The 19,450-nt window shown below is 38.5% G+C and overlaps 3 protein-coding genes across 4 annotated transcripts; 1 reads left to right on the forward strand and 2 right to left on the reverse strand.

The window, feature by feature from the left end:
- Positions 1-1,020: 1,020 nt before the first annotated feature.
- On the reverse strand, positions 1,021-18,894 carry LOC101292553 (tubulin beta-1 chain-like). 2 transcript variants are annotated; one of them, XM_004308036.1, is made up of 6 exons: positions 18,398-18,894; positions 17,830-18,099; positions 16,283-16,999; positions 14,163-14,183; positions 2,065-2,076; positions 1,021-1,032 (listed from the first exon to the last, which is right to left on the reverse strand). In XM_004308036.1, exons 1-3 carry the CDS (start codon positions 18,789-18,791, stop codon positions 16,320-16,322), a joined length of 1,344 nt encoding a protein of 447 aa, XP_004308084.1. In that variant the 5' UTR covers positions 18,792-18,894; the 3' UTR covers positions 1,021-1,032; positions 2,065-2,076; positions 14,163-14,183; positions 16,283-16,319. The 2 variants fall into 2 exon arrangements, with proteins under 2 accessions (XP_004308084.1, XP_004308083.1); XM_004308035.1 differs by lacking the exons at positions 1,021-1,032; positions 2,065-2,076; positions 14,163-14,183 and having other exon boundaries at positions 16,043-16,999.
- Positions 6,601-11,459, reverse strand: LOC101292261 (DNA-directed RNA polymerase III subunit RPC3-like). Its single transcript, XM_004308034.1, has 14 exons — positions 11,361-11,459; positions 11,132-11,276; positions 10,889-10,992; positions 10,705-10,804; positions 10,457-10,599; positions 10,027-10,179; positions 9,840-9,944; positions 9,183-9,294; positions 8,423-8,584; positions 8,253-8,290; positions 8,063-8,164; positions 7,570-7,653; positions 7,223-7,372; positions 6,601-6,792 (listed from the first exon to the last, which is right to left on the reverse strand). The coding sequence occupies exons 1-14, from the start codon at positions 11,430-11,432 to the stop codon at positions 6,658-6,660; spliced, it is 1,605 nt and encodes a 534-aa protein (XP_004308082.1). The 5' UTR covers positions 11,433-11,459; the 3' UTR covers positions 6,601-6,657.
- LOC101293047 lies at positions 14,992-16,101 on the forward strand. The gene is made up of 3 exons (XM_004308037.1): positions 14,992-15,180; positions 15,293-15,619; positions 15,716-16,101. The coding sequence occupies exons 1-3, from the start codon at positions 15,105-15,107 to the stop codon at positions 15,904-15,906; spliced, it is 594 nt and encodes a 197-aa protein (XP_004308085.1). The 5' UTR covers positions 14,992-15,104; the 3' UTR covers positions 15,907-16,101.
- Positions 18,895-19,450: the final 556 nt, after the last annotated feature.

A 19,450-nucleotide genomic window follows, 5' to 3' on the forward strand; every position in this document is an offset into this window, starting at 1 on the left:
TAGAGACTTTTCTAGAGTGGCTTGAAAAGATGTGAAGAAACTTGCAACCGACTTATTGCTCTGAAAACTGGTAGACTCTTGGTTTCTCCTAGGGTATGCCTGGCTGTTTTGGAGTTTCCTACAAAAAGGTCGGATGTGACCAGGAACACCGCAGTGATGACAGGTAGGTTTGAATCTTTTTGGAGACTCAACCTTGTTAGATACTATTTTATCATCAGGAACTTTACTTTTGACAAACACAGTTCCACTATTCTTAGAGTTCTCGCCAGTTCCAAACCCTAAACCCTGTTTGTTCTTATCTGGTCTACCCATTCCACACATCTTGGTCAATTTTTCAGACCCTATTGAAAATTTAGCAAACTGTTGCTGAGATTCCTTGAGAGAAACTTCAAGAGCTAGCTTATCAGCCTTAAGACCACTAAGAGAACTTTCTAGACTCAGCTTTTCGGCTCTCCACACCTTTTGCTGGGACAATAATTCAGCTTGTATCCTTGCTTTCTCTTTTTCACACTTTGCAAGATCTTTGGTCAGGATATCTATCTTAGATAACATAGACTTTGATGCGTTGACAAGTTCAGTGAACTTTTGCATTCCATCATCATCTTCATCATCCTCCGGAGTCTCGATCTGAGATACCGTGACAATGAAGGCAACTGGATCTTTACCATGATCCAAAGAGGGATCAGGGACAACCCGAGCTATGAAAGCCACAGTGTCCTCCTCTTGATCAGACAAGGGATCCTTTTCACTGTCACTATACGTGACGGTAAGAGCCTTCTGAGGCCGAATCCTCCTATTTGCACAGTCAACAGCTCTATGTCCCACACCCTTACATTCAAAACACACATCGCTTCTTTGGGAACTCTTACCCTTAGGATTTCTATCTTGTCCTCTATCTTGAGAGGACTCAACACGAGGATTCCTAGGATATCTGTCATGACCTCTATCTTGTGATGTCTCACCAAATCTAGGTTTCCCAAAACCCCGGTTCGAGGAGAATGGTTTCCTTCTTTTCTTGAGAAAATTTTTAAACTGTTTTGTGAGGAGGGCACACTCTTCTAGACTGTATTCGACGTCCTCAGAAATTTTAATCTGTAAACTTGACTCAGTTTCCTTGACAGAGGAGAGGGCAATGGATTTTTCTTTCATCAAACCCTTCTTATGGGCTTCATAGGTTTTCAGGTTTCCTACTAGCTCTTATAAAGAATAGGTTCTCAAATCCTTGGATTCCTGTATGGCTACTCTCTTATTCTCAAAACTAGGAGGAAGACCTCTAAGTAATTTTCTGACAATCCTAGATTGTTCTAGAGGAGAATCAAGACCAGCACACTGATTTGTTATGTTCAAAATACGACTATAAAACTCATCTATTGACTCACTTTCAGACATTTTCAGCTCATCAAAATCTAACAAAAGATCTTGGAGCATCTGTTCTCTCACTTGCTCATTACCTTCGTAGGTTGTTAGCAACACTTCCCAAGCCTGTTTGGCTGAGATACAGGTAATGATTCGTTTGCGCTCCCCCTCAGAAAGAGCCGAGTACAAACTGTTGAGAGTTTTAATATTCATCCGAGCAGCAATTTTTTCTGAATCGGTCCACTCAGATCTAGGCTTCGGTATACTTGCACCTGCCTGGATCGAGGTCCGTTCTGGGGCTGACCAGCCAGCCTCAACCATCATCCAATGTTTCCCATCATCTTGGGAAATAAAGAATGCGGTCATCATGATTTTCCATTATGAAAAGTTCCTTCCCTCAAACAGTGGAGGACAGTTCACAGAGGTGCCTCTATCACCCATTTTAAAACCCGAGGATCTTACTAGCAAAGGCTAGGAACTGCTCTGGTACCACTTAAAGGTCCTAGAGGGGGGGTGAATAGGCCCTTTTTGATTTTCGTTGTCTTCTGTATCCGAGGATAGCAATGACTTGTGCTATCCCAGAATCACAGGATACGAGTTTGCAGAAAGTAAATTGCAGCAAATAAAGAAACAACACAAGGAAGTTTTTTACTCGCAGAAACCCTGAATGCAGGGAGAAAAACTGCGTGTCTCTAACTCTTGAGAGACAAAAAACTTCCACTAAGTTGAAGTAACTTCTTACAAGAATAATAGTTCTAGTGATACACTACCACAGTGCTATCCTTCCTAGTCCTTACAACATGGGACACTTTTCGAAGCCTTTTTCGTGAATTCAGCTAACCACTAGCAGATTCAACCTTGAACGCTTCTTGGGTTGGTTGCACTACACATCCCTCATGGTATGCAACATGATATGAGTTGATGAAAGAAGTTTTGAGTTCAAGCTCTAAGGTTTACAGTCACGAAGAAGACTTAGAGCAGCATGAACAATGCAAGCTAAAAACTAGACTCAACAAAGAAAACGCAATAAGGCAGTTTTCTACAACCATTGAGCAAAGCCAAAGCTGTAGATATATATAGGCCAACAATGGCATCACAAACATTAGAATCGTTAGTCTAATAGCCTCATAGCAATCAGTCTCCACAAAAATAGGCAGAATTCTTGTGTCTTGAGCAATTGAAGATCAACCTCTAACTTATCTAATAAAGCGGAAACAAACATCCAATCTAAAATGTCTCCACCATATCATCATTCGAGTCCTCCAAAATCTTTATCATCATCAGCCTCAGCCACTGGTACACCCCTAGCTTTGAACTTAGAGCCACTGGTATACCCCCAGCTTTGAACTTAGCCGGAATCTCATTATACTCAGCTAACCTTTCCACCTACTTTTCGAGTACAGATTTTCCAGGAAAATCTTAGATAGATTTGCAAGGTAAAATTTCATCTTCTCATGCTCAAACTCTCATAAATCGTCTCCCAGCAGTTCAGTGTTAGCTTTCCCGAAGTCAAACATTTTCTTTGCACAATCTTTGTCTTTAAAATTCCACACAGGACATCACCAACTCTTGTTTCTTCACCTTAGCCACAGGTGAGAGGAGTCCCAATGGTACTCTTAGTTTCTTGCTGCTGTTAAAAAAGGCCAAAGAAAAAACATTAGTTATTTTTAGATAAGTTCATCCGAATAATATACAAACTTTTACTCCTTATAAATTTTGGTGTATCAAGTTTTGAAAATGAAGGTTATTCAATTGCTACCCTCTAATCAGTTATTATCCGTCCTGGTTGGATAGAAAATAGCTACGGGCTAGTAAGGCACACTTGATTGTGTTTCACATGAGATGGGAACAAGATGAAGACTACTTTAAAAAGTGGTTGAGGTAAAGTTCTAAAACATTTTGTTTTTGATAAGATATAGCTGAGCATAAAACTTAACGCTTCTTTTTGTTTTGTTCTTTTACAGAACCTAAGTCAAAGTTAAAATTATGAGAAGAGATATTGTTATCAAACTCCTCTCACCTGTGGCTAAGGTGAGAGAGCATGATCTGGTGATGTCATGCCTTGAATTCCATACTAAAGATTGTGCAAGCAAAATCCTTGGTTCTGGCACAACAAATACTGATTTGTTGGCCGCGGCTGACGACTTGCGAGAATTCCAACATGAGAACAAGAAGTTCTATCTGGCAAATTCAAGTAAAGTTTTTCTGGAAAACTTGAAAGCAGAATTGAAGAGACTAGATGAGTTCTTCGACATTCCAGATGAGCACAAAGACAGAGATAAGGAAGAAGGTGAGGAAGAAAGGGAGGATCTAACTGATTCTGATGATGATGATGATATGATTGATGATGATGTTGATGATGAGATGAAAGTCAATTAGGATGGAAAGTGTGCAGGTTGGGTTTTGACATGCTGACTGGAAAGTGTGGGATAACTATATTTGATGGGGTATTACGAAAGACTTTTTCATTTGAACACACAGAAAATTTGTTAGTGTCATTTTATTTTCCTTTATAGACATATGTCCAACTGTCCAAGTTTGTTATTGAGTATTGGCATTGCATTGTTCTTCAATTGCCAAACAAATCCAATGAATAGTAATAGAGAGTGAATGAAAATTCTTCTTTATTGATTAAGCAATGTCATGTGAGTTGTACCAAAGAAAAAAAAGTAGAAGCACGAGCAGCAAATCTAAAGTCTAATAAAGTGAATTGTCCACATCTTTGACATTTTCACATAGCTAGCTTTCACATAGCTTCAATTGTCCACAGCTTCTTATGAATCAAAGAAGATATTCACTCTGGTCCAACAAATCTAAAATGGAAGTTAAGGTTAGTTACTTAGGTAATGTTTTGACACTCCATATGATTGGCTTTTTATATTTTTAGGAACGTAGAGAAAAAATTCATCGTCACTTTCTCTTCTTCATCTCAATCATCCTGGAATGTCAATGGCAACAACAAGATCCTTGAGTATTAATGGAAACAACAATGATTGAATTTCTGTATGTCTCCCCTCTTCAATCTTCTTTAGTTTATAAAGGCCAACATAAATCATCAAATTGCAAAACCTCTTCTAATATTTCTGGAATATGAAAACAAATAAAAAAAACTAAGAAAAAAAGAGAACTTAAGGATAAATAGGTCATCTTAATGGCTATATATATCAATCTTAGGTCGGGATGGAAACATGAGATACCGTTATGATATTTTCAAAACTTAAACACCAAAGTTTATAAAGAGTAAAAGTTCGTATACTATTCGGACGAATTTCTCTAAAAATAACTAATGTTTTTTCTTTGGTCTTTTTTAACAGCAGCAAGAAACTAAGAGTACCATTGGGACTCCTCACGACTGTGGATAAGGTGAAGAAACAAGAGTTGGTGATGTCCTGCATGGAATTTAAAGAAAAAGATTGTGCAAAGAAAATGTCTGACTTCGGGAAAACTAACATTGAATTGCTGGGAGACAGTTTACTAGAGTTTGGACATGAGAAGATGAAATTTTACCTTGCAAATATGTCTAAGATTTTCCACCAGGAAACACGGTTACTTGAAAAAGTAGGTGGAAATTCTAGCTGAGTATAATGAGATTCCGGCTAAGTTCAAAGCTGGGGGTGTACCAGTGGCTAAGTTCAAATCAAAGTTGGGGTGTACCAGCAGTGGCTGAGGCTAATGATGATGTTGATGATGATAAAAATTTTCTGGAGGACTCGGATGATAATATGGTGGACACGTTTTAGATTGGATGTTTGTTTCCGTTTTATTAAATGAGTTAGAGGTTGATCTTCAATTGCTCAAGACACAAGATCTTTTGCCTATTTTTGTGGAGACTGATTGCTATGAGGCTGTTAGACTAACGATTCCAATATTTGTGAGTTCTCTTATTATTAACGAATGGATTAATTAGAAAACACCACCCGAACTACAATGATATTTTCATTTTCATACCTAACTATCAAAAACTTTTATTTTCATACCTTAACTTTCTTTTCGTTAACATTTTGATACTCTGACCACTAACACTGTTAAATTTTGATAATATTCAATGAAGTTTATGTCAATTCATGATATCTTTGTAATTGAAATTAAAAATTATACATTAAAATTGTTATTAAAAATAAAAATATTTTTCATTGTTATTGTTCAAATTCGAGAACACCATTTCTTCACCCAAATCAATGGGTTATTATGATCAGGGACTAAAAAATATCCACGATATCCTCAATATTTCGTCGAACTTTCTGCTTTTTACAAGCATCCATATTAATTTTTATATATTTCAGATATTTTATATTTAATATATTTTTGGTTAAATATACCATTTTTATATAAAATTTGATAAAATTTTCTTTCTCGATATAGTTTATTTTATTTATTTATTTTTGCTTAAAGTAAATGTATAAAATGATACATTTATTGAAATAACGAAAATGCCTTCAAAATTTAACAATGTTAATGGTCAAGGTATCAAAATGCTAACGGAATGAAAGTTATAGTATGAAAATACAAGTTTTTAATAGTTAGGTATGAAAATGAAAATAACGTTAAAAGTTCGGGTGGTGTTTTATAATTAATTCTTAATGAATTGTTATTTGTATATATTAAACGAAGCGGGGGGGGGGGGGGGGTTACTGTTCACGGAACAGTGTCCTCGCCCCTTAAGATGGAGCCACGTACAGCTACAATCGAAGGCCCAAAACCCACCACGTATATGTCAACTTTACGTTTGTATTCCCCGATTTCTCACTTCCAGCTTTCCACCATCTCTCTTTCTCTCAATTCTACCCAAACAACTCAAGAAAAGTTTGGGCTGTTGCAAAAGTTCCTCTCTCTACAAAAGTTCTTCGTTCTGCAAAAGTTCTTCTCTCTGGAAAACTCACTCAGTTGGTGTGTTGGACTTTTGAGTTTTCTCCTTCATCTCTCTGCAAAAGTTCTTCTCCGGCCATATCCATATTTGGTTTTTAGTCTAGTCTCATTTTAGCTTTGGGATATAACCACTTCGCGCGGGTTTCAAAGCTAGTATTTAGGAATTCAATGTTTGTATTGTCCCTTAATGAATGGTTATATTTAGGAATTCGATGTTCGTATTGTCCACTCTGGTCCAACAAATCTAAAATGGAAGTTAAGGATTTGCCAACATATTCACACTACAAATTTCAAAGAGCCCTTTTGCTCGGTTGAGGAAACAAAAGAGATTAATATATTGATTGAGAAGTAATGTCAATAAGGAAATTAACATGCCCTCTGTTTATATAAAGAAAGTGCCAAGAGTGGTGCAGTCATAAGCCCTGACTCACTGAATCAGAAGTCATGGAAAAGCATGAGAGCATCATCAAGCTTCAGAAGGGAAGATGCCATGATTTTCCTAACAGCTAGAAAGCGGTTGGCTTTTTTCTCTAACTCACCAATGCGTTTCTCCTTCGGGGTATTTGTAACCTGTAGAGTCGCCAAAGCAAACTATTATAACATGTAAAGAGGTGCTCAAGATTATATCAGGTCAAAGGATGATGAAGAAGATATAAACACTGTCTAGAGAATATAGACAGAATATCATATAATCTAGATAGTAAAATATGCATTGAAACTTGGCGATGTTTCTATTGCAGAAACAGAAAATGACATTGCGAGAAAGCAAGTACAAATGTAGAACTGACGTTTGAATCCCACAAGAGATCTTGACAATACAGAACAAGAGGAAATACGTGCCCTATTGCTTTTTGTGCAGGAACAGAATTGGCAGAATATATACTACATAAGAGTGATGAAACAACCAGAACATGTCATTGCTGTCTCAAAAGGAATTTGGTAGCAATCAACAAAAGATATAGGCCAATAAGAATTTTGTAAGGAGAAAGCACCAACAAACCTCCTTATTCTCTTCCCTCTCATGATCATATCGCTTAACCAAATTGTACGCTGCATGGTACATCTCATCTAAAACATGTTCCCAAACAATCGACTTGTGTACTTTCCATACCATGACTTGCGACTGTTTAGCTGCTGTCAATGATAATTTCTGCAAGTAGATGAAATATCGTCACACAGACCAGAAAAACGCACAAAAACATAATGGTACTCAATATGACTTCTACACAAGATAAGTAATCTAAGTCTGTGATTCAGTAATTGATAAACAAAGTTGAAAACCTCACAGCAGAACACTAAACAAAGGGCCACATGTACATAAATAAAGGAAGAAGATATATGCAGTACCTCCATATGAACGTAGTCATCCTTCCAGAGCTTATAAAGAATCTTAGGTGTTTCCTTTTTGTCAACAAGGGCCATTTCTGATATCTATAATAAACCAAGTAAACGAGTTACCAAAATTACAACTAGAGTATGTCATATTAGGTCATATAACACTCATGTACAATATATTGCCAGGTAACCCAGGTGTCTTAGTTATTTACAGTAACAAACTACACTCAACAAAGAGCAGAATACTAACAAGTTATTACCCATATTTTAAAACTTTCTAGATTGCCAGTAGTGGCACCCATAGCTAGATATCTATAGATTATGCAATAGCAACTAATGTCATACAAAAGTACACGCCTAGTGTTGAAGATGTGGTTGCATCTCCTATTGTTTAACACGGTACTACCATATGCTAAACAAAGAGAGCAATATATTAACAGGAGCTCTATTGAATCTAGAAAACTTAATGGATTGAGAAAAGTGGCACCAATAACATTGTTATTACCTTATCTGTCTCAAAAAAACGACCAGCATTTGACTGGCTTGTCAGTAACCGAAATATTCTATAAGCATCCTTTCCATATCTTTTCAGAACAATCGACTCCACCTGCAGGATAGGAAATATACTTAGGCATCTATATTGGTGAGGTAACGATAGACCTCATATATTTGAGAACAACAAAAATCAGGCAAACCTCATCATTCTGAAGCAGTTCGATAATTTTCTTCAAGTCTGCAATGGCACAAAAAAAAAAAAAAAGGAGAAATCTTGTCAATAGCAACTCGATACAACCCATCCATTAGAAAGATAAAGGATGGCCAAATTTTTACAATACAAAATTGATCGAGAAAAAGGGCAGTGTACCAACGCTATAAAGCACATCCTCATTCTCATCCTCATATTCTCCTGTTACAAGAGGTGCTCCGCACAACAATCTGAGGTGAGCTCTGACACATTCCTGCTCTAAACTAGGGCAGGCTTCACTATCCATCACCTCCTCATAAATAGCATCCATCTTTAAAGGACCTACAAATATTATCGACACAAATTATTTAAGGTGAATGACCAAGCCAGGTACAAAAGTTCCATGATTTCACTTTATTTTCATATTACTTCGACAGATCCACTTTCATTTTAGATAATAAGTCACATTTAGGTACTTGATCCAACCAGCTGTGTAACCATAAGACAAACCATCTCAGTTGTGGCATATAGATTGCAAAACATATAAACAGTAAGTGGAGAAAGCTTAGATGTTTGAAATGGAAGTGGACACACACAGAACAGTTAAATGAAATGATATGTGCGAAAGGGAATACTTAAAGCAACAACTTTTGACTAACAAGTATCTTGTATTGTTATAACTATAACAATAAGACCACCAAACATCATAATAACTCCAGTTTTACTGTTCAAAAGAGACCATCTGTGCCGCTGAAGAAATATCTATCAAATATGAATGGGAAAACCACTCAAGAAATGTCACGGTCAAAAAGTTAGTTACTTAGTTGCTGGATTAACCAGATCAAAACAGATATATCTATCCTAGAGTCCTAGACTAAAGCACAGGTAGTCAACAGTGTATGACCTACTTGGCATATACTAATCCAACCTTCCAGCTTACCTGAATAATCTGTTTTCACTTTGGTCTCTTGATTTCTAGTTGCCTTCAGCACTGCTCTTAACACAACTGCAGCTCCATCATCATGTCGTGCTCTAACACTCTCAATACAAGCCTAAAGCCCAACAATCAAATATCAAAGTAGATTCAATTTTTTATTTTAGTTCTTTGATTTGAGAAGAGAGAAAATACATTCACTTATGGGAGCAGCATACACGAAAAACAAGGAACGCAGTCAAGAGAACTCATTTAATATTTAATCAAAAAGGGTAGAGCAAGAGAACCCATTATCCACTACTGAGAAAGATAAAGAACTTAGGTAATGTTTTGACACTCTATATGATTGTCTTACCTTTTCAGCTACTGTCAACCAAAGAACGAATATGCATTCAAAAGGTAAGTGCATTTGATTTCAAGGTTCATCTCAACAAACCACATACTACCATATACATAGTTTGATAAAATGCATGAGAACATGAATTTGTTAGCCTCTGCTACTAAAAAGTCATACACAGTATGCAAAGCATGTAAGCAAATATATTTGAGATTAAATCATACCTATACATTCTCAAGTATCAACACATTGTTTAAAAAGAAAAAGCCGTCCCTTACTAAAATGAACTGATAACTGTAAAATGGAAAATCGGACAGAAAACCAACCTTATGCCTTAGACAACGAATGAACTGCTCAAAATTGGCACGCCAAAGAATCACTCCCTTATCATTAGACCCATGTTCTTCACTATCCAAATCATCAAACTTGCGCTATAAAATCAGAAATCTGTATATTAGAACATTACTAGACTTCAAGAAATTGCATACTACAAACAATAATCCATGTACCAACCTTCTCCCCAACACCCATACTAGAGAAATTATTCTCACTTTTTTGTAACGGATCATCAGTTTCCGATTCTGTCGTAATTAAAAATCTTATTGCTTCCATAGGCCTTGCTGCTGCTAGAACACGTTGTTCTATGGTCTCTGGTACTTGAACCATCTGTGAAGTTGATTGAAATGTTGATTTATAAGGATTCACAGTTTGATTAAACAAACTAATTTAAGACAGGTTCAACTGGCAAAGGTGTTGACACACAAAACAATAATGTGAAGATTAACTGATACTTAACAGGAACCTAAAATAACACTATCCAAACACAGATACAGCTCTCATCAATAGATGCAACAAAGGTATTAACTATCAAATGCTCCTCGTCAGAGAGGACTACCCGAAACATAATACATCATATTTGACACAAAATATCTAATTCCATCACCTTAGCAGATTTACCGCGTGGCTTCTTTGGACCTTCTTGTTCAGGTGGTTCTTCAAGAAGTGGTTCAGGGGCCGGGCAGCGTTCAACAAAACGGGCATTCACAAGTCTAACAAAGTTCTCTTGAGCTGCAGAAACATCCTGAACTGCAGAAACAAAACCACAGAAACAGTACTTCATATCCCCCATATAAAATAACATGTATCGCCATGAAGAGCACATTTATCATCTTGTGACATCGAATAGATTACCTTCAGTACTATCTGATTTCGATTTCTGATCAGCTCTGTCCATCAACTGCTGCTGTGTAAGTCTACCATGCTCAAGTAAACCAGCAACAAGTTGTTTGCACTAACAAAACAAACCAAATACAAATCACACACCAATCGAAAAATCGACACCCAAAATTCACCGAACAAAAACGATCAAACTAACCTCATCACCGAGCTCCTGGGCCACAACAGCCAGAAACTTCGCAAACCGAAGGCGATGGAGTATGTTATCATACACAGCAATGTACTGAACTTTAAGCCCAGCCTCTGCAAAAAACCATAAATTGATTAAATTCACATAAAGCAACAAACTTTACTGAAATTGAACCAATTCAAAACTAGGGTTTTACGAAACGGATTGAAATAACCAAACCCAGTAAAAATTGAGAGTTGGGGAGAGAATTACTGGACTCTTGAGTGAAGGGCTGGACGCAATTGTGCTGGACGAGGATGAGGAGAGAGTTCTTGACTTGCTGGGGAGTGAGCGCCGTCGATCGGATTAGGGCGCCGAGGTTTAACGGCCCGGATTTCAGTAGGGTTTCGCATACTTTCTGCAGAATCGTAAAAGATTGAAGAGTGTAAATAGAGATGAGGAGTGAAGTTAGAGAGAGATATAGAGAGAGAGAGAGAGTTACGGCGACGAGGTTGCCGAAGTGTTTGGTGATGATCTGAACGGCGTATTGGATGCCGCTGTTGGTCACCGTCATCGTCTTCGTCTTCGTTTGAAGCTCTGAGTTGTTACAGTGAGAGAGAAACGCGGGAAATAAACGGTGGGAGTTTGCAGGAGCCCTAAATACCCGACCCGGCCCACACCGGCATATAAATTAATAATTTTTCACATAGATAAATTTCGATAATTCAAAAGGTAAGAAATTAGAGAACTTATCTAAGACGTTTGAAAGATCCACCCTAGAGGAATGATTCGTTTTCTTCTAAGCGGAACCATTATATCTTGGGAAAAAAAATTATAACATTTAGATAATAAGTAGAGTATATATCGATGAGTACTTTTAACGAAATAACTAATTAATTAAGTTAATTTGTGGGGCGCTAAAAAGCATACATAACTACCTATATAGGCAAAAACGTTTTTAAGAATCGCATTATGAGTACTTTGAAAGCGCAACAACATGGACATGGATCGAAGTCGCTTTGCTCGCAGAGTCGCAACTAGCTAGGTCTCTCTCATGCATATTGTCTTCTTTAACGCTAACTACGTGGTGAAACGATGTCATTTGATACATGCATGTAAAAAAAATGTGATTAGAAGGCTAGCTAGCTTGGGGTTAGCATTGAATGGAAGTTTGGATGAACAAGGCTGCTAATAAGGGAGGGAAGGAATGTGTCACTATCTGACAGGAAACAATGCTGCGTTTCATGGTAGCAAGAATCACTGTTTGATTACAACACATATCTGCCTATCTCATAAGTTATAACATACCATATGCAAATGCAAGTGCCCCATACTATTATCCGACGTTTGGTCCCTCATACAACTTACATACCAGGATCTCAGATTGAACACTTCAAAGGATTCCATGTCGTAGGCCATGTGGTCTTGCCATTCATTGTTACTCCCAAAAGTATCCACCACATACATAACCAACCTTGGAAAACGACCAAATATATATATAGATGGATTCTGATTAGCTTCGTGTGCTTGATTAGCTAGTTGAGTCATTGTTATTTTAGGAGGATTTTAGTATAAGATGAGAGAATTAGCAAAATGTGTGAGTCGATCGCGATCATGAGTGAGCAATACCCTTTATGAGGGATACAGACAGAAAGCAAATAGCTAGCTTTACAGTAACTACTTGATCGAGAAAGAAGCATATTTCTCATGACTCACATGTGTATTTATATATGTATGCAAGCTAAACTTCCTCAATCACACCAAATGCATGAACAAATTAAAGAAGCCAAAAACAGCCAACCTTTTCTGTTGCTATATAATTCAAGAACCCCAACCCAGAACCAGTGCTCATATATATATATATATATATATATATATATATTTTCATCTCTCAAAAACTGGAATTTCGTTTTTGAATCATTAGTTCATCACCGAGATCGATCGCTGGCGGGAGTACCTGTGTTTCTGGCCTTAAGAGGGTTTTGATGATCAAAGTAAGACGTGCTTAAAGCGTCAAACTTAGTCTGCTTCTTCACTAATATTAGTGCAGGTGGAGGCTTCCAAAGGGATCGCATTGATCTAATTTCTGAACCTCAATCACACATCCACATGGTATTCGGTGTTAATTGGATCATGCGATCCCTTCGGAAGTTTCCATCATCAACTAGTTCAGAATCAAAGAGATTGATGAATCCAGGTAATTGGTTAAGTAATTAAGAAGTCAAGAGATACAAATAATCTTTGGTTCAGTTTTATCAGCTTTGTTTTGTGTAGACATTTGGGTACAGATGCAGAAATCATGACATGCAAACAGCACTGAATTACTGTATATATGGTTCAGTAATATGTACGTAGTTAAGTATATCTATACGTAGATTATCTTAAAAGGAAGAGAATACAATTATACGTACTCCCAGTAGAGTAATACTTCATACTTGAGACCGTGGAGATGGATCCAGAAGCTCAAAGTCCAAACTGATGTCTTCGTGTGTTGATTATAACAAACTCGATCTAAGCCGTAGTCTTTGCTCTAATGATAACTTGCAATGATGTCTAATCACCCGTAAACCACGGAGGAGAACAGTCAGTCCTAGCCTCTAGCTTCTTCTTATTCTTCTTAATATGCATTGAAAACCATATGAAGAACCAAATTAATTAGCAACCCGTGCATATTTTCCACGAATAAGGCACGCACAGCAGAGCTAGTCCATATCATGCAGTCACCTCTTGAGGCTTGAGCACGTACATGACGGCCATAGAAGGTGAAATTTTTTGTTGTTTCCAACTTTCTGGGATGGTTCTTGTTCTTGTCGTAATTTGAGATTATTCCTAACTTAACAGCGGCTTAGTCTAAGCCGTAATCAACAATAAAAAAAAATAAGAAAAACACTAACAGGAAGTAAACACAGCTACTGTTCAAGAAATTGAAAGTTAAAACGTGGACCGGCATCGGCATCCATATATGCAGAGACTTCTAGTGCTTAAGTTTGGTAGACATGTAAAGAAAACTGCAACGTACCCAAACTATTCTGTCAAGGTTTGATACCTCAAGTCTTGAACATACTTGATTGTTAATATGTTTATCGTATTTAAGTCTATAGAGAAAGACGTATAGTTTATGTATTACACATTTGTACGTGGATTCTCTTTTTCATTCGCAAGCCTCTAATCGAGCTACTGACCCGACAAGGGTCGGCAAATAACTACTGTAAATATATATGTGGGAAATTATAAACTGTACCCGAAACAACACGTGTCCCCTCATATATCCGACGAGAGATCAAAGAACCAATAAAATGCATGCAAATAAAAAGCCACCCAACAAGTTGGAGAGTGGTACCATATAACCGAAAGTTAGGCAGATTGATCCAACTTAACTAATTGGTGTCCTTCTCAGTTAAGACAAGATGAAGAGTAATCCTTCTCAGTTATTTTGCTGCAAGGAAAGAAAATATCCATATAGTTCGGTTTCACATACATTTTGATTGTTTTGAGTGTCATTATCGAGTACTAATGAACTTCAATAGGTATATTTAGTTCTTCAATACAATCATTGTCGTCTGATTCGGTTTGCGTTTCTAATGATCTGGTGGATTCATTAGTTTAATCCTTACGGTTTTGAACCGAACTTACAAAGAAAATAGGGTGTAATAGCAGTGATTAGGCTCACCAAGAACTACTGGAAAACGATGACAAAATAACGAAACGAATCAACAAGACAGTGAAAGGTAACTAAACTATATATGTGAACTTTCAAATTAAAAGAGACTTCTATTTGGGTGTGGCATGGTTCATAAACACCCAAAACCAACGCATAGTTCTACGGCATTGATAGCGGGCAGACGTGTGTGTTGTTTTATTGACTAGTAAGTTAGTATTAGAGTCATAGAAAAAAAAATTAGAGAAAGCCATCGAACACGGCCCGAGCTGCAAGTTCTCAAATTGAACGAGGTTTAGGGGACGTCCTATTCTTCATCTCCCACTAAAATCTAAAGTAGGGTTCGTGTCCATTTTTTCAGATTCAAAGTCCAACATCCTCCTCCCTAATTTAATTAACTAGCCTCTCCCAAATGCTACAGTTATAGCATGGAAACGACTATATAAGAGGCTTCTCCCACCTCATGCATATTCACAACCCAAAATACAAGTTCCTTCCTTCTTAGGTCAAGCACGCACAGAGTTTCTGCCATTTAACAGAATCCCTAGCTTACCTTATTGCATTATTCGATCAGCTATACCGGCGGTTATGGCTTCTAAGTTCGGCTTCATGACCCTTGCAGTCCTCGCTCTTGCGCTAGCCGTTTGCGTGCAAGGCACTCTAGGTTCGTGATCCAACTCTTCTCGTGTTCCGTGTATAGTAACATTTCTTATATCAAAACATGTTATGAGATTATCGATTAAGATCTTTGATACGAAGATTAATTCGGTTTGCAGGGGGAGTGACATGTGAGAATCTAGACGAAAGCACTTGTGCATTCGCGGTGTCATCATCAGCCAAACGTTGTGTGCTTGAGAAGCACATAAAGAGGAGCGGAGAGGAAGCATACACATGCCGCACATCTGAAATTGAAGCAGATAAACTGAAGGACTGGATCGAAAGCGAAGAGTGCATCAAATCTTGCGGCCTAGACCGCAAGTCCTACGGAATCTCATCCGACTCTCTCCTCGAGTCTTGCTTCGCACAAAAGCTTTGCTCTCCTCAGTGCTACGGCAGCTGCCCCAACATTGTTGACCTTTACTTCAACCTCGCAGCTGGTGAAGGTACGCATTTTGAACTCTATGGTCTAGCAACACCAAGTTTTCTCATCATATTATGTTACATGTAAATGACATGTTCGGTTGATCTTGTTGTTACAGGGGTGTTCCTTCCAAAACTATGTGAAGCACAAGGAGCAAATGCTCGTAGGCAAATGTCGGAGATCCGAAGCTCTGGATTTGTTGCACCAGGACCAGTAAAGTCAGCTAATTTGGTAGCAGAGGCACCAGTAAACTACATGAACTTGAAAGCTGAATACTACGTTGCTCCTGCACAGGCACCAGCCTACTAAATTTGATCACCCCCAAATGCATCTTCTACATCATTCGGGGCCCGTGTGTTATTGTAGTCACTATCTTATCATGTGTCAAATCAGAGTCAGTATTATTCTATAGATTAGTTATGTCTTCTATGTAGCAGAAGGGTGTGTTCTGGCAATAGTCATCTAGCTTTGTATATGCTTAAATACACCCATTGATTGAAACAGAATAAAGTCATTTCTGCAGTAAACAGAGTACTGATAGACACCACACCTTAGTAAACCAACCATATTTTCAGATCACTACCTAAATAACTACAATAAAAACCAAGCATGCGATAACGGCCAACCCAACAATCCAATCGCCAAACAAGATTTTAAGAACAAATCAAGATAAAATGCACAACATAACCCAACAGAAAAGGAGCTGAGGAAAAGATCAAAGATCAAGCCTCCTCCTGAACTTCCTCCTCATCTTCATAGTCATACCCTTCCTCATCTGCAGTAGCATCCTGGTACTGCTGGTACTCTGAAACAAGGTCATTCATGTTGCTCTCTGCCTCGGTAAACTCCATCTCATCCATTCCCTCTCCTGTGTACCAATGCAAGAAAGCCTTTCTTCGGAACATAGCAGTGAACTGCTCACTCACCCTCCGGAACATTTCTTGAATGGATGTGGAGTTGCCAATGAATGTTGAAGCCATCTTCAGACCGGTTGGGGGGATGTCACAAACAGTGGACTTGACATTGTTGGGGATCCACTCAACAAAGTAGGATGAATTCTTGTTTTGGACATTGATCATCTGTTCATCAACTTCCTTGGTGCTCATCTTACCACGGAACATTGCTGAAGCAGTCAAATACCGCCCATGACGAGGATCAGCAGCACACATCATGTTCTTGGCATCCCACATCTGTTGAGTGAGCTCTGGAACAGTGAGTGCTCTGTATTGTTGGGATCCACGAGATGTAAGTGGAGCGAACCCAACCATGAAGAAGTGCAATCGAGGGAATGGGATCAGATTAACAGCAAGCTTGCGGAGATCAGAGTTGAGTTGTCCAGGGAAACGAAGGCAGCAAGTCACACCGCTCATGGTAGCAGAAATCAGGTGATTCAGATCACCAACTGAATCAAGTAGAAATCATTGGTTAGCTTAAGCCACATTGCATGATGTCAAAAAATTAGCAACAGCATAGAAACTTAGAACCTATCTGTTCTTCAAACTTCATCTAAGAACCAATTAGATACGCCAAGTGCAGCCTTTAAGTTAAATTTTAAAAACATCTAAATACGGTAGGAAACAGTATGACATGGGAATAAATTCCAACTACGGTCAGACAATCAGTATCCATCTCCGATACTAGCCTGTCTACTAAGTCAGACTAGCTTGGTAATAAAATTTCTGTATGGTAAGCAAACCACATCTTTTTTTTCTTTTTTCTTTTTTTTTTTTTTTTTGTATTAAAAGGGGAAAACCCCTCTATTTTTATTTAATAATGAAGGAAAAAAAGAGAGTACAGAGAGAGGAGGCCAGGGACCAAAACCTCCATAAGAACATAAAGGAAAAAAAATACTGAAAAGGAAGAGAGCAGACAAAACGTTGGCACATATATATAGCTAGAAATGCAAAAGGATGCATTCAGACATATATAAATGAGCCATGCCCTCTCTATTCAGACATATGTAAGCAAACCACATCTGATTTAGACCGCAAAGCATAAAACAATTTTAACTTTATGCATAGATGATATTGCATTTAGAACTACACTACAGTCAATGCAATAATAACCCCTATCTTCAACTCAAATTTTCAGCACCTTATTTCCCAATGAGAGCGTATGAGATAAAAAAAATCTAAAGCGAATAAAAAGTAAACCACACATTTTTCTAATTGAACATGAAAACAATATGTATGATTTTAACAAGGCAGAAGACCAAAAGAAGTATAAACTCACAGCTTGGAGTAGTGAGCTTCAGCGTTCGGAAGCAAATGTCATACAGAGCTTCATTGTCCAAAACCATACACTCATCCGCATTTTCAACCAGCTGGTGAACAGAGAGAGTCGCATTGTATGGCTCAACCACAGTGTCCGACACCTTAGGCGATGGAAACACAGAGAATGTGAGCATCATTCGGTCTGGATACTCCTCTCGGATCTTGGAAATGAGAAGTGTTCCCATTCCAGAACCAGTACCACCTCCCAGAGAGTGGCAAACTTGAAACCCTGCGATAATTCATCAAAACAATTACATCAATTAACCAGTAGCACACTCATAAACCTACGCAATCCACCAAACAGATGCCATTTCTAGTAGATAACTGGAATTAAAAGTCTATTTCTACGAATTCCTCATACTTTTCGATGAAATTAAACACATGCTATAGCTAAGGCAACATATTAAAATGTAAGTAAGCATAGATCTATACAATAACACTAAAATTGAACTCGAAAACGATTTCCGGTAGCGAAAATCACACGAAACGCTTTCGAATAAAATCGGAAACCAAGGCTTGAAAACTACCTTGCAAGCAGTCACAGTTCTCAGCCTCCTTCCTAACAACGTCAAGAACCGAGTCAATCAACTCAGCGCCTTCAGTGTAGTGACCTTTCGCCCAATTGTTGCCGGCGCCGGACTGTCCAAACACGAAGTTATCCGGCCGGAAGATCTGGCCGTACGGTCCAGATCTGACGCTGTCCATGGTGCCAGGCTCCAGATCCATGAGCACGGCGCGTGGGACAAACCTCCCGCAACTGGCCTCGTTGTAGTAGACATTGACGCGCTCGAGTTGGAGCTCGTCGTCGCCGCCGTAGCGGCCGGTGGAGTCGATGCCGTGCTCGGCGCAGACGACCTCCCAGAACTTGGCTCCGATCTGGTTGCCGCACTGGCCTCCCTGGATGTGAAGGATCTCACGCATTTTGAATTGAACTGAAAATCTAGGGTTTCGAGTGTGAAGAAGAAGAAGGTTCTCAAATTCTCAGAGAGAAAATGAGAGTTTGGATTTGGAAGATGAAGGGTGTAGGAGTGTGGGAGTGAGTTGAGAGCTTATATAGGTGGAGGAGTTTGACGGCGCCGTTAATTTGAGGTGGGAATTTAAATTTTGAAAAAGCAAACCTGGTTGTTTCGGAGCCTAATAAGGCGGGATCGGTTACGGTAACAGCAGGGGTTGGGATGGATCTGAAGCGTAGGATGGTTTGACTGGTGGGAATCAAGTTGAAGGGACGGTTGGATTTTGGGGTGTAAGGGAGTTTTGGTGTGACTGCAATAGATGCGCTAACTGACGCTTTTGAAACTGTTGGGATCTTTTGAGTCACGCGCTTTGGGGATGGGTGAGAGTTACGCGATGGGGTTTAGTGGTGGAGTCACTGGAGTGGTTAGTGTGGATTTGGATGGATGCAGTGAGAGTGAGCAGAAGGCTGCACATGTGACTGGCAGTGAGGGTCATGTGAGCTGCACTTTAAATAATTATTTTCTTTTAAGATTTTTTGAGAATTATTTTATGAAATAAATCGATTCAACAAAATTATTAGCTCGATTGCATAATTATCAAGAGGTAGAGGGTTAGCCTAGCTGAAG

Source organism: Fragaria vesca, linkage group LG7 (assembly GCF_000184155.1).
Source record: "Fragaria vesca subsp. vesca linkage group LG7, FraVesHawaii_1.0, whole genome shotgun sequence".
Classification (NCBI taxonomy): Eukaryota; Viridiplantae; Streptophyta; class Magnoliopsida; order Rosales; family Rosaceae; genus Fragaria; species Fragaria vesca.

Coding starts and splice junctions, on each gene's coding strand:
- LOC101292261 (XM_004308034.1), bottom strand. CDS start 11,432: ATGACGGTGACCAACAGCGGCATCCAATACGCCGTTCAGATCATCACC. Junction 9,945..10,026: donor GTATGGGTGTTGGGGAGAAG/GTTGGTACATGG, acceptor CTGATTTTATAG/CGCAAGTTTGATGATTTGGA. Junction 7,654..8,062: donor GTTTTTTTGAGACAGATAAG/GTAATAACAATG, acceptor GGTTTATTATAG/ATATCAGAAATGGCCCTTGT.
- LOC101293047 (XM_004308037.1), top strand. CDS start 15,105: ATGGCTTCTAAGTTCGGCTTCATGACCCTTGCAGTCCTCGCTCTTGCG. Junction 15,181..15,292: donor TTGCGTGCAAGGCACTCTAG/GTTCGTGATCCA, acceptor TTCGGTTTGCAG/GGGGAGTGACATGTGAGAAT. Junction 15,620..15,715: donor CAACCTCGCAGCTGGTGAAG/GTACGCATTTTG, acceptor TTGTTGTTACAG/GGGTGTTCCTTCCAAAACTA.
- LOC101292553 (XM_004308036.1), bottom strand. CDS start 18,791: ATGCGTGAGATCCTTCACATCCAGGGAGGCCAGTGCGGCAACCAGATC. Junction 18,100..18,397: donor GAACTGTGACTGCTTGCAAG/GTAGTTTTCAAG, acceptor GAATTATCGCAG/GGTTTCAAGTTTGCCACTCT. Junction 17,000..17,829: donor GAAGCTCACTACTCCAAGCT/GTGAGTTTATAC, acceptor TACTTGATTCAG/TTGGTGATCTGAATCACCTG.